We start from the raw sequence: 14149 nt of genomic DNA, 5'->3' as shown, positions 1-14149 counted from the left end.
AAGATGGACCGCGCGGGAGGGATAATGACAACCGGCACGACACAAATAGCCTCAAAGAGCCCGACGATGGAGCGGAAGGGAGAGGAACACCAAGCATCGCAGGCATCGGAGGACAGCAGGGGAAACAACCGGAAAACAGCAGAGTTCAACTAATCAAAGAGGTAATGTTTCAGTCAGTAAACAATATCAAGACAAGGAACTACAGCCTAGCCGTCAAAAGTTGTGTTTTTGTTTCTTCCATGTTTTAGTAATATATATATAACATTTCTCGTCTCGTTCGCTTTTAATGATGTTCTCATTTTTTGCTCTCGTTGGTCGCCGGCGGGGGGGGTTCTTCTCATTTGCTCTCAGGGTCGCGGGTGGGCCGCATCTTCATCTCGGCGAACTTGAGGGAGTACTGCCAGCCGGTCCAGGAGGACCACTCGATGCCGTCGGCGTAGGAGGTGTGCTGGCCGCGCAGGTACTGGCCGTTCAGGTTGGAGGTGTGGCAGTTGCGGTACCACCAGGCGCCGTGGTAGAAGGCGGCGCAGTTGTTCTCCGAGTGGTCGTTGTCCTTGTCTTTGGTGGTGAACTTCATGCCGTTGTGCTTCAGCAGGGCGTCTCCTGCGAGGTGATATAAGAGGACAGAGGTGGGGTGGTTAAGTGGGTGGGGGGGTTTCAACACAGAACACATGCAAACAAGTATAGTGATATGAGCAGTGGTGGAAAAAGTATTACATTGTTTTACTTAGTAAGTAAAAGTGTCAATACTGCAATGTAGAAATACAAGTAAAAGTCAGGAATTTAAAATTTACTTGAGTAAAAGTACAAAAGTATCGGTACACAAATGGTACCAAAAGTAGAAAGTACTCATTATGCAGAATGTCCCGTTTCACACGTTTTCAAATGTGTAAATTGTATCAATATCAATATTTGCCTCTGAGATATAGTGGAGTAGAAGTAAAAGCACTGAAAACTGTTAATACTCCAGTAAAGTAAAAAATACCTCAACATTTTACTCAAGTACAGTACTTGAGTAAATGTACTTAGTTACGTTACACCACTGGATATAAGTATATCCACACATACACACATACGCACACACACACACACACACACACACACACACACACATATACACGCACGCACACACACTGTCATAAAATGAGTACGAAAAGTTTAGGAAGAGAAAAGGGAAGGAACAGAGATGAGGGAAATAATTAGTTAGAGATTAAAAAGATAATTAAAGATTAAAAAAGAATCCCTCGGAGAATAACATTTATTGCCTCTACCCCTGCTTTGGCCTCAATTCAAGCTTCTTTCTTCAAGAGATTTTTTTTGCTTCTTCAGATAATAGAAACCGAGAAACTAATCAGTAGACAGCTCCACACAACTGCTCTCTGATTTATTGCCAAATAGCAGAAGAACCCAACAATCAATCAGTCCCATAAATAGGAGATGAGAGAGAAAATTAAAAGGTTTCTCTACAGACCAGTCAATCATCATTACCAAAAGCAAAGGGTCATAATGCCTTGTAGTCAATGCATCAAAGGTTCACTGTTGATCTTATTATCATTCTGCTTTTAATTTCGCCTCCCTAATGATGCCATTAGGATGTGTATGTCTCTTGACGCACTGAAAACTAAAATGTAACCATTTTAAATCCTCTAGCACAGTGGTTCCCAAACTTTTTAGCTCAAGACCCAAAAGATAAATTAAATATTTGCCCGCGGGACCCAAACTAGTGAAAATAGCAGATCTACAAGCTCACAACGCGTCGATTCGCGCTGTGAACGTGTAGATATGCTATTTTCACTACTTCTTATTTTTGTTATTTATGGAATGTAATTCATGTTTTGATTTTATTCAAGAAATGCTTTTGAAACAATTTGGAATAGTTTTTAATTGATGAAAAGTTGTGATGTTTTAATTTAAACCTTATTTTTTTTTAATATAATATATTTCTTTTTGTAAATGTAGGAGAGAAAAAAGGGGATTTTATTCACAACCCATAAAAATGGGTCCGCGACCCAGACATAGGTCCCAGCCCACTGTTTGGGAAACAGTGCTCTCTAGCAAACCCGACCTGAGTTAGTTAAAACTGTACTTGGACCATTCCCTCCATCGACACCAAATGTCTTTGCCAAAAATAGCTGATCTACAAGCTCACAACGCGGTGCACGATCGGCTATTTTTGGCAAATGTCGCCCCCAGAAAAGGGAGGCTGGTGTTCAAGCGGTTAAAATGTCTCTTGTTGGTGTGAGTTTGGCCTGCGACCATTACAACACTGGCTTTACAACGTTCCAGAGCAGTGGACCGCTGCACACGGTAAATGTGTTAAGTGTTAATTCGTTCAACTTTCTAACTCAGAGATTGCGCAAATCCCTCTCCAAGAGAGGTGTGTAGTAACCGTGTAACTTTTTAATTGAAAAGGGTAGACAGTATGACTTTAAGTAAAGTGGAACAAATAACATCACAAAACGTATCTCTCTACGCCTCCAGTAATGTCACTGTCAGATTATTTATGACATTAGATGGACACGTACTGTATAGCTGGTGCACGTCATAGCATTGGTTCTCAAAGGGGGTCCCCAGCAAAATTAGTTAATAAAGCGTCACAATCATTTTAACCCCTTTATCCATATTTTATACTTTGGCTATTCAAAAGTAGCAGATCTACAAGCTCATAGCACGGAACCGAGTGCCGCACAATGAGCTTGTAGATCTGCTATTTTAGACAAATCGGGAAAATGTGTGCAAATCTTTGAATATATATTTTTTTACATTAAACATTTGTTACTCAAATCTTTGCTTCTGGGGGTCCCTGGAACTAAATATTCTGAGATGGGGGTCCGCGACATGAAAAAGTTTGAGAACCACTATAGTACAATAGATGTGAGGTTGAAAACTGTATTCAGTGGGAAAGCTTGTCAACATCAGTTGTCTTGTTTCTTGCAGGTAATTTGCATTCGTTTAGCATCTAATTGTAACGTGACAATGATTTCCCCACTGGGTACAACCTTTGAAGAGTCAAGCAGACACGAGGCAGAAGCAATTTTCGCGCTGATATTGCAAGAGACCTCAAACTTTCAGCTGAGTTGTACAGCATGTTCCTAGGAGCTCACAATGCACACTCACCTCCCAACTCCCTATTTTCCTTCCACTTGTCTCTCTCTCTCTCTCTCTCTCTCTCTCTCTCTCTCTCTCCCTCCCCTTCTGTCCTCTCTTTATAAAACTGACTTCACACTGTGAACAGAGGGGTTGGTGTGATGAAGGTGAGGGGGGAGGTCTGTTGTTGACTAGGCGCCAGATGATGGCTAACAGCTCATCGGGGCATCAAATATCCCTTAATTGCCCAGGGAGTGGTCATTCAGCACCTTGTCCTCCAAGCTCTGCATCTATCTCGCCCCTTCCGTCTGCTGTTACCATGGTAACCCCAAGTAGGAAAAATAAATAAATAGATAAATAACAGCGTGACAGGCTCGTCTAGTGTTCATGTTGTGTACTGCTGCACATTCGGGAGCAGGAGAGATGATGATGAGGAGGAGAAGGAGGAGGGGGGACGGCCTAATGGCCTTGACAGTGTGATGAAGTCCATCGGACACAGAGGCGGGAAGGTGGGGGGTTGGAAGGAAAAAAAAACGGGGGCACTTAGAGTCTCGTTCGCGAGGCACTGGGTGTCACCTTGGAGGGCTGAGGGGAGCCAGCTAGACTCCTGCGAAGCCCATTAGCGTCCAGCTGCTCCCAGCCCAAAATGAAGACCTGTCGACTTGAACGCAGATCTCAGCCATGCCAAATAAAAATAACTAACAATAACACTGGCTTCCTTAGAGGGAAGGCAGGCTATCGGAAGGGAGGCAGGATATGCTGAGCGGGGATAAGCTAAGCAGCGCCTCCTCCTCCGAAAGCGGTGCGCGATTCAAATTTGTCTGACAGGCACATCAGTTCAAGGTTAGGTCTATACGGAGGACAGGACCAGGAACATAACGGGCTTTTTAACAGACACCAGATCCGGGCCAAAAAAGCTGGTTTCTTCCCAGAATGCATTTTTTCGTTCCTATTCTTTCCTCCGCTACCGTTTCCTCCTGCCCTTTTCAACCACTTGAACCCCAGCATCCATATTATGGGGGGGGGGGGGTCCGCTATGTTTAGCCAAAACATAGGAGATCTACAAGCTCTCAACGCATCGCAATGCAGAGCCAACTCAGGTCCAACTCAGGTCCATTTGACTACATTTTTCTTTTTTGCAGATTAAACTTATTCATATATTTCATAGATAGCTTCATTGACTATCATCAGTGTTGTGTAAACAACATTTTTTTGTTTGTTTGTTTTTTAGACATTTAATCACTTAAACCTTCAATACTTAGTACTTGATTTGCTCCTTTCCCCCCCAACACCAAACCTCTCTGCCGAAAATAGCCGATCTACAAGCTCACAACGCGAGGCGTTGTGAGCTTGTAGATCTGCTATTTCCGGCTAATGTTCCTCAGAATAGAGATGCTATAGGGTTCAAGTGGTTAATGTAAAAAAGAGATTTGGCGGACCCCCTACAGTAGCTCCGAGGACCCGCTAGGGGCCCCGGACCCCCTGTCGAAGACCCCCTTGGTCTAGAGTTTTTTAAATGGTTGCATCTCATTGCACCTGTCCCGTCCCCCCTATAGCCATATACTGTACCTCTCGGTCCACATCTTCCTTTACCCTCTTCCTCATTTCCTTTACTCACTTCTTCTCCATTTCTCACACCTGTCCCCTCGGCTGCACCATTCTATTTTGCACCACACCCCCCCCCTCTTACCCTCATTTCCACCCCTCTCCTCTCCTCGCCTCACCCCCTCCGTCTCCCTCTCCTCCATCTCTCATATCTGTCCCCATTCTCTCTGTATTCTCAGAGCGATGCTCCCCAAAGGTTCTTTAAATTGCTTCTTCCATTTCAACGACAGGTTTTTGTTGACGCTGCGGGGTCAAGCGGAGCAATTAATTGGAAGTAATTTAATCAAGGTGACAGGCAAAAGCTTAGCTTGGATCTGACATCTTTTTTTGTTTTTTGGGAGGAACAAAGACACAGACGTAACCGATCCTTCTGTCGCCGTAGCTGCCTGGGTTGGTTTAAGTAGAGGATGCAAAATGCTTGACTTTAAGGACCCAACACTCCCCGGAGCTTTCTGCCACAGGGCAGCATACACGCTGCTTTGTGAATGGCTGCGGGCGCCGGAGAAAAAAACGGTTCACAGTGAAATCTAGAGTGTTAAATTGACCCGTAACATCTTGAGGCAGATTCTACAAATGTCTTCTAAATCCTAACAGTTTTCTGAAAAATATATGTGTCTATGTAAGTGGTTCTCAAACTTGTTCATGTCAAGGACCACCCAACATTATATGTATTTGGCCGCAGACCCCCACCTCAAAATAATTTGCTCCAGGGACCCCCAGAAGCAGATTTGAGTTAAAAATGTTCGCTTTAATACATATATATATATATATTCAAATAGTAGATCTACAAGCTCATAGCGCGGCACAAAGTGACACACTATGAGCTTGAAGATCTGCTATTTTTGAATAGCCACAGTATAAAATAATGGTTAAAGTGGTTAAAATGATAGTGACACAGATGCTTTCCCGGATTGAAGGGGTTAACTCTAAAAGTGTAAAACATTTACCATTACTGGTCAACGTGCAGTTAAATGAACACTCTGGATTTTACTGTGTGGGGAAATCACTGTTAAGAGAAATGTTAACAGTGAACAGTTAAGTTAAAGTGTTGGTTTTCCCTAACTGTCTGTCCATAGCTAATCTCGCTAGTAGTCCAAGCATCATGTTTCTTGTGCAGGCTGTCATCAGGCCAAAAACCTCAATTCCCAAATATGGTTCAAATCGGTCAATGACAACCATGTTATTTTTGTAAATTTGTAATCTCAGAGCAATCGTCCCTCCAGGCTATGGGATTACACAAAGCTATGGACCAGAATTAGGCAGTCGGGCACCTGCTTATGGGATCTATACTTATAACTAGCCAATTGCACAAGCATTTGTGGGGATGACGTTGGAGTCATGCGACCGTGGTGGAGTTACTATTGGCCTAACATTAGTTTGTTTTGTTTTTTTCTGGCGAATGCATTTAAACTTCACAAAGCATGTTGTAAAAGCCCAAATTGTCTTGAGTCTTGAGCGATTAGCCAATCTGTGGTACAAGACCACGTTAGATGAACACCAATATATACGTGACAACATATGCAATCATATGAAATTCGTAATGTCTGCACACATTCAACTCAGTGTAAGCTGTCTTAAGTCAGTCTTTAATCCCTTTGACACAGAGTATAGTGCTGATGTTCACCAAAACAAATATACCAGCCGACACAGGTGCCAGAGGTGCCGCAAAGCACCTCTGGTATCTGCAAATGAATTCAGGAAAAGCATCTGTTGTATTTGGACAGAGACAGTGAACAGAGAAGACAGGAAGGGCAGGAGAGAGGGGGGAGGAAAAGAGCCTTGGGTCGGACCCTAACCCGGACCAGCTGCAGCCCCCCCTCGTGTGGCGTGGCTCCTACCAGGCGACCCACCAGGGCAGTGGTTCTCTAACTTTTTAATGTCAACGACCCCTATAACTTAGTTACAGACCTGCATGGGTCCATTTGGAACCCCCTCAAGGAACGCTGAGGGTCCCTAGAACCCACTTTGAGGACCACTCACTGCACCCAAGTAAATCTTCTTTTAAACAGGTATGTGGATATAATTGGAGGATTCTCAAGTAGATACATCAAAGAGCAAAATATTGTGGAAACTTATACGTGTTTAAGAACAAACTTTTAGGGAAAGAAATAACAAGACAAAACAGAAACAAACGGAAACAACATTCCCCAATTATAATATGATGACGTACCCGCGTTTCCAGTATAGTCTCCCACAGTCAGAGGGTATCCATCATCATCGGGGTCCACGGAGAAGAGGCCCACTCCGAAGGTGCCATACTGGGCATACGCTGTGCTATTTTCAAAGTCCTCCAGGTCGATACGCAGCTCGTAATTACCTTGGATGGATAGGGCATGGATCTGCTTCAGTCCTGGAGAGAGAGAGAGAGAGAGAGAGAGAGAGAGAGAGAGATGTGACCAATTAGAAACGCTCCTGGAGGTATGAGGACATCTCTTGCTGCTCCTGGTGAATCATTCAACGTGACTTTATACCTGCTCTTCAACATCACACATTTATTAAGAAGTAAAATACTGCGTTCACACTGGCAACAACAAAGATACAGGCGGCTACCATTCATTTTCAATGGCAGCCAGCGGCATGAAGAAACAAGGATACGTCCGACGTCTGTAGCTGCTACAAAAGCTACAACGGCTGCAAAGCTACAAAAAGGTTGAGCTGGTTTCAACTTCAGATTCAAAGATACAAAGCTACAAATGCTGTGTAGCGTATCTTGGCACTGCCAGTGTGAACTCAGCATAACGTTTTTGCTAGAAAATGTTTTAACATGCGACCCCCCTATATACAGTACTGTGTTGAAGACCCCCAGAGGTCTGTACTTGCCCAACCTCCTTTTTTCCCCCTCAACACCAAATGTCTTTCCCCGAAAAGCATTTTCGACAAATGTTTGCCTGAACAGGGACACTAGGGGTCCAGATTATATGATTGTATGTATGTTTTCCATTCCATTTAGTTTGAGGGACCGTGGTAATCAACTGGCAAGAATTTCATGGAGGCCATGAAGGACATGGCCACCGTAGCCCCTCAGTTTGGCCTTCTGCCCATAAAAACAAGTCTAATCGTTGTTGTCGGGCAGAAACCGCTCATCTCCACAAACTCATTTACATATTAAGAACTGTGGGTCTAGGCATACTTGTTAGTTGTAAGTAAAATATGAAATATTATAATATGTTTTTGGTAAGCTGCACCCTTTATAAACATATATTTTTTGTCTGCTTCTAGACTTTCAAACTGTCAGGCAGAAACCTCTTATCTCCATACTTTAACTGTTTGTGTTTTTTCGTAAAAAGGTAACGCCCTACTTGATCATACTACATGGGTCACACAAAAGCATTAAAAGTAGCAGATCTACAAGCTCGAAAATGCGGCGCGTCATATGTCCAAAAGTGACTGTATTGTTTTCTCCTCTGCCTCTTTCGTGTCAATTCAGTTTTTAAAAACCATGTGTCTTTTGTTGAGATTCAGAATTCTTCACTCCCCCTGACCCCCAATCTTCAATTGAGTCCAGTGACTCTGTGATTAGTCCAGGGCTGCTGAGCATGTATAAACTTTTGAACCAGGAGTTTCGACAAATATTGGTAATAAGTAAATACAAATACATTTTGTGGAAAGGAAATATTCTATTATTATTTCCGTGGACTTAAAATCATTGTTCTTTTTTGTCATTTGGCCTTTGTGCTCTCAAAGATTACAACACCAAAGGGTGTTGAAATTGTTCATTGAAATTCCAGGCCCTGGTGGTTATCATAATTATAAAAGTGAATGCTTTAAGCTGACACAAATAATAAAATGTGCTCTCTTGTGAATGTTGTTGGTAGCAGGGCTTTGGCATTAATTAATGCCGAAGCTAATCGCTAATCGCTCAGCTCCGGGACCTCTGAGTTTGAGCCTCCTGCACTCCCGTCACCTCTAGAGCGAGCTCTGTCACCTCCAAATACACATTCAAAGGCATTTATTTAATTCTAACTTGGGTTTCCCTCCCCTCCCCTCCATGTCCCTCCCTGTGAGCCATGGACAGTGCTGTTTGGTGTGTGTAGGGACCAAACTAGTGAAAATAGCCGATCTACAAGCTCATTGCGACGCGTTGTGAGCCTGTAGATCTGCTACTTTCACTACTTTTTAATGAATTAATTTTATTTTTATTTATGGAATTTCCTAGATTTTTTTATTTTATTCATGACATTCTTGAAAAAATGTTTGAATTTGTTTTAAATGTATACATTCATTTTTGTTATTTATTTTGGGAATTTTAGAACATTTACTTGTGACCCATGAAAATGGGCCTGCAACCCTAAAAAATGTGCCCCAACCCATTGTTTGGGAAACTCTAGTGTAGTAGGGAGTGTTGGTTCAGAACCATGGACAGTGCTGTTTGTTGTGTATTTGAGCTGTTGGTTCAGAACCATGGATAGCACCGTTTGTTGTATATTTGAGCTGTTTGTTCAGGACCATGGATAGCACCGTTTGTTGTGTGTATGAGCTGTTGGTTCAGGACCATGGACAGCGCTGTTTGTTGTGTATTTGAGCTGTTGGTTCAGGACCATGGACAGCGCTGTTTGTTGTGTATTTGAGCTGTTGGTTCAGAACCATGGATAGCACTGTTTGTTGTGTGTATGAGCTGTTGTTTAGGAACCATGGTTAGCGCTGTTTGTTGTGTGTACTGTGTGCTGCATGGACTGTGTGGGCAGAGATCGATAGACAGACCGAACAGCCTGCTTGCTTTTTGTGGTCGTAAATACAGTAGAACATTTGGCCAATTCCATTTTTCCCCCCAGAGCTAGCAATCCAAAGACAGAAGAGCAACAAGGGAAGTGAACGAACACAGTCGATGTGAGAGAGCGCAGAGAGAGAAAGAGAGAGAGAGAGAGAGCTTATATGGGCCTCCCCCTGCTTTTGTCATAAATTAAATATTTGGCTTTCAGCTAGTGTTACATTCGTATGTGAGTGCTCTGATTAATTAACATGCTTTCTTTGATTTTTGAAACAGATGTTATTAAGCGTTTCTGAGGCTATCGCGTGGTAAAATAAATACTAAATATACTGAATGAAAGAAATCGCGCTCATGGTCTCCAGGACATACTAATTTATAAATTAAGCACTGTAGCTGGGCACACTTGTTTGTACTAAGTAAAACATCAAATATTATAATATGTTTTTGGATGCTTGCAGCTTTATGCACCCCTTTATTAACAAATATTGTTTGTCTGCTCCTAGACTTTTTAACAAAGCAGCATGAGGTATCTATCTATACAGTACATTCCAGGAATATCTGTATCAGTGCTCCCACACGATCTTGGTCCGCTCCTTTTTCCTACGCAGAGTAATTTTCGCAGAATGCTCGGCAGAATAGGGATGCTAGGGTACATATGGTGAAAGTTGTATATAGTTCTCCCTGATGTTGCGAATGGTAGACTTGTCACCAACGTGTGAGCTCAAATGTAATACACATTCTAAGATTTGAATTAAAGCTGCACTATGTAACTTTCCTCTTCTACCCCGGATTTGAACCCGGTTTCCTGCAGCCATTTTTACCATTGAGAACCTAATAGACAGGGGTGCACATAACTGCGCACCCAAAATAAATAATGCGCGGCACATCAGGTGACGCGAGGCGCTTTTGCGTACCAACAGCTGGGACAGGAATTTCCAAGCTTTTATTTTTTAGCAAAACTAAAAAGTAAAAGCCTGGAGATCGAGGCTAGGAATTTACTTCCTGAAGCCACACTCACATAATCACGCTAAAGCACGCGTCGGCCCCATGTACAGCCATTAGGCGCAGGGTGAGGGGACGCATGCTGCACGTGATTGTGTGAATGTTGCCTCGCAGACTCAAAATTAAATTGTATTCATTAAGAAAAGTTACATAACGGCCACTTTAACCTTGTGGCGTTATGTAACTTGTCTTTATTTCAGTGTACAATTCAAATATTGATGAATGTGAAGAAGTTGTGATCATGTCTGAGCCCTTCAAGCATTCTATGTGAGCGTTTTTGTGAGCGGGTCTGAAGGCTGTTATGACAGAAAATCAATACAAGAGATACCTCTGTAGAGCGTTCAAGGGATGATGTGTGTGTGTGAAGACGTGAGGAGGAAGTTGGCATCTTCCCTGGTTCCCTTGACATAAAAGCCTTTGGGATTTTTGCATTGAATTCTAGATTATTGCAGAAAATAAGCTCTATCATCGTACTTAAAACGTTTTTGTCAACACGATCATTTTCACAAATGAACAAAACCTTCACAACATGCTTTGTGACGTTTAAATGCGTTTGCCAAAAAAAACGAAACAAACAAATGTTAGGCCAAAAGTAACTCCACCACGGTCACATGACTTCATCCCCACAAATGCTTGTGTTTGGCGTAATTATGTGTAATAATGTCCCCAACCACATGATGTAGTCTCATTTAGTCACTTGTTCACAACTGACTTTTTTTTAAAAACATGTACTGTACAAGCTTCAAAATTCACAAGTATTAATTATTTTATGAGGTAGAACAAAAGTTGAAACGTATTGTTTATTGTTGTTTATTGTTTATTATAATGATCCCCATTAGTCTATACCGTAGTGGAGACTATTCGTCCTGGGGTCCAGGCAAAAAATATCGCAATACAAATAAAATGCAGTACAGCATGATCAATGCTAGTGAACAAAAACATAAATTTAGAGAAAAGACTATATATAATAACAGTAAAATAAGAATGAAAAAACAAAACAGGTTTGTCAGTCCAAAAATACAAAAAATAATAACCTAATTTAATCTAATTTCCTTTCTGATTATTGCTTCCTTATGTTTCTGTTTGAAACCAAATGTATTTCTTGTTAGAGTCAAATGTGGGGGGAGCACATAAACTTATTTCAGGCATCTAACACAAAACCCATTGAAACTAGACCAAATGAACCCCCTTAGGGGTCCAACCGTACACTCTCAAGGGTCAGATTATCACTCAAGACTCCACAGTGCAATCCTGACGGTTTTCATTGCGTTTGCGTGTTTCTTGAATTCTCATGAGAAGGACTGGGTCGTGAAGGGAGGAAAACCTCTCCCAGGTTCCGGAGCAATCCGCGGGGCATAGAAGTGCATTTTGGAGCGGTCCGGAGCAGGGCCGTGGAGGCGGTCTACTGCGGAGCGCTGCGGCTGACGTAAAAGCTCGGCTTTTGTTCCACTCGTTGAAAGTGCGGTCGACCAGGGCCAGGTAGACGTGGAACAGAGTGTAGCACGCCAGGATGAAGAAGAGGAGGACCAGGAAGCTCAGCATGAACACGACCCGAGGGTAGGTCAGGAACAGATCCTGTACCGACAATGCGGGTCCGGTGGGAGACCTGGTTCTCAGGATGCCAGGCCTCAGCGCGTTGTGTCGCAGCATGTTGGCCGTGAGCAGAGCCACGTCTCCGGCCACGGCGCACAGGCTGCACAGGTACAGCAGAAAGTAGCCTTTGTTCTGAGCGCCGATGCAGTTGTTGACCCAAACGCAGTGGTGATCGAAGCGCTCCACGCACCTGTCGCACACCCTGCAGTGTTTGGAGCGAGCCGGCTTGACCAGCCGACAGGTGGGACAGGAGACGGCGGGAGGGAACGTCCTCCTGTCGCGGGGATACGACTGCAGCAGGACGCCCGCGCTCTCCTTCGTTATGGTGCCCGGGTCCGTGGTGACGCAGCGGTAGTGCAGGTACGTCTTGACGGCCAACAGGACATAAGGCAGAGACAAGCTGGTCAGCGTGGTGCCACGCGGGAAGAAGCCCAACACCAGCCCATGGGTGAACTCTGCGAAGACCAAGCCCTCCAGCAGGATGTGCAGGTAGATGAACATGTTGTTTCTCTGGTAAAACAATCTGTGGAAGGCCCTTTGCGAGAGCCTTTGAAGCCATCGTGGTGCGACTCGTGCAAGCAACGTGGATGTGGAGTTGAGGAGGACACCAAACGGGGTCTGTTGCTGCCCGGAGTATTTGAAGACCAGGGCGATACATGTCAACACCAGAGCGACATAGATGGCAAAGAGAGTGAGGAAATCCATGGTTCCTTGTGTTATATGAGAATCATAGCAAACTATTTATACATGTATTGTATACACATAGTTAGGCTGATCTGTGGTGTAGAAGTAACTCGTAATAGGCGTAATAACAGTAAGGTATCACTATAAATCTAGTAATTTGCTAGTCATTTGAGAATCACTAACACAACTATTCTGAATAATATAATTCCTGTCTTCTGAATTGTCAACCTCTGTCTTTGCACAGCCCTGGTATTTAATCCACAGTGTCGTCACATGGTGAGGTCATGTGACAGGTTCAAATATGGTCACTCCAGGGTCGACATCGATGCTGCATTCTCTCACAAGTCAGACAATGGCACCAGTGAAATTATAAACGTCTCATCATCCATATGCTTGACCCAGGTAACGCTACAGAGAAGAAGGTGGGTTTGTCTTGAAACCCTGCCTGTATTTTTATGTACAGACTATTCATGTACACTAGGTCTAGGACATGAACGAGGCGTTCATAGACCACCTGGCAATCCTACAGCTGTTTACATAATACCCCCACACTGAGAACTTAAGACAAGAGCATTCAAAACATGTCTCTCACACACGCACACACACACACGCGCACACACACACACACACACACACACACACACACACACACACACACACACACACACACACACACACACACACACACACACACACACACACACACACACACACACACACACACACACACACACACACACACACACACACACACACACACACACACACACCTCAAGCTCATGAGCTTGAGCACGTGCAGTACACACAAACACACACGTGCACACCGTGTGCGCCTACGTCAATTTAACTCAGAGAATGGTACAAATGGAACCAAATGGACCCTTAATTAACCTAATTCTCAAAGTATTTCAAAGTGCACGTCATCACTGCCATAGACAACACAGTGTCAACTGAAGTCACTCCAGTTCAGAGTGAAAAAAGAGCGAAAACAGACGGATAGAAAGTGCCAGAGGAAACGAGGTTGCTCTATTCCTCTCATCCTTTTCCTCCTTCTACACATCCTCTGCCCCCTAGCTCTCATTCCTCATGTCTGCCGCTCCCGCTGTGTCTGGAGTGATCGCACTTCCAGGGCGAGTTCCCCTCTCCTGGGCTGATCAAAGATTCAAAGATACAGGAGGGAGAGTGTTGACAAGCAGACGGAGGGGGGCACCACGCAGGGGGGTGGGGGGGAGGATCTCAACCAGGATACTGTATGAGTCAGAGCTGCTGGGTTTTTTCATCACAACATTAATCCGTTAAGACCGGGAAAGCATCTGTCATTTTAGATTTTAACCACTTTAACCATTATCTTATACTTTTGCTATTCAAAAATAGCAGATATACAAGCTCATAGTGAGTGCCGCGCTATGAGCTTGTATATCGGATTATTTTTTTTTAAATCATGAAAATGTGTGCAAATCTTTGAATACA

The 14149-nt window shown here is 43.6% G+C and overlaps 1 protein-coding gene and 1 pseudogene across 2 annotated transcripts in view; both read right to left on the bottom strand.

The window, feature by feature from the left end:
* Window positions 1–337: 337 nt before the first annotated feature.
* fibcd1b (fibrinogen C domain containing 1b) overlaps window positions 338–14149 on the bottom strand; it is a gene marked incomplete at both ends in the record, with an annotated part of 248771 nt that continues 234959 nt past the window's right edge. The window contains 2 exons of the mRNA XM_084046141.1: window positions 338–603; window positions 6863–7042. Of these exons, the coding sequence (XP_083902267.1) occupies window positions 338–603; window positions 6863–7042 (446 nt within the window). The remainder of the gene's footprint in view (window positions 604–6862; window positions 7043–14149) is intronic.
* On the bottom strand, window positions 11664–12700 carry LOC311037244 (palmitoyltransferase ZDHHC4-like; annotated as a pseudogene). The gene has a single exon. The product of its transcript is annotated as a palmitoyltransferase ZDHHC4-like (transcript).

The sequence above is a fragment of the Gymnoscopelus microlampas genome, assembly GCF_963454915.1.
Source record: "Gymnoscopelus microlampas genome assembly, chromosome: 21".
NCBI classification, from domain to species: domain Eukaryota; kingdom Metazoa; phylum Chordata; class Actinopteri; order Myctophiformes; family Myctophidae; genus Gymnoscopelus; species Gymnoscopelus microlampas.
The sequence above is the reverse complement of the archived record's forward strand: the minus strand, read 5'-3'. Positions and strand labels throughout refer to the sequence as shown.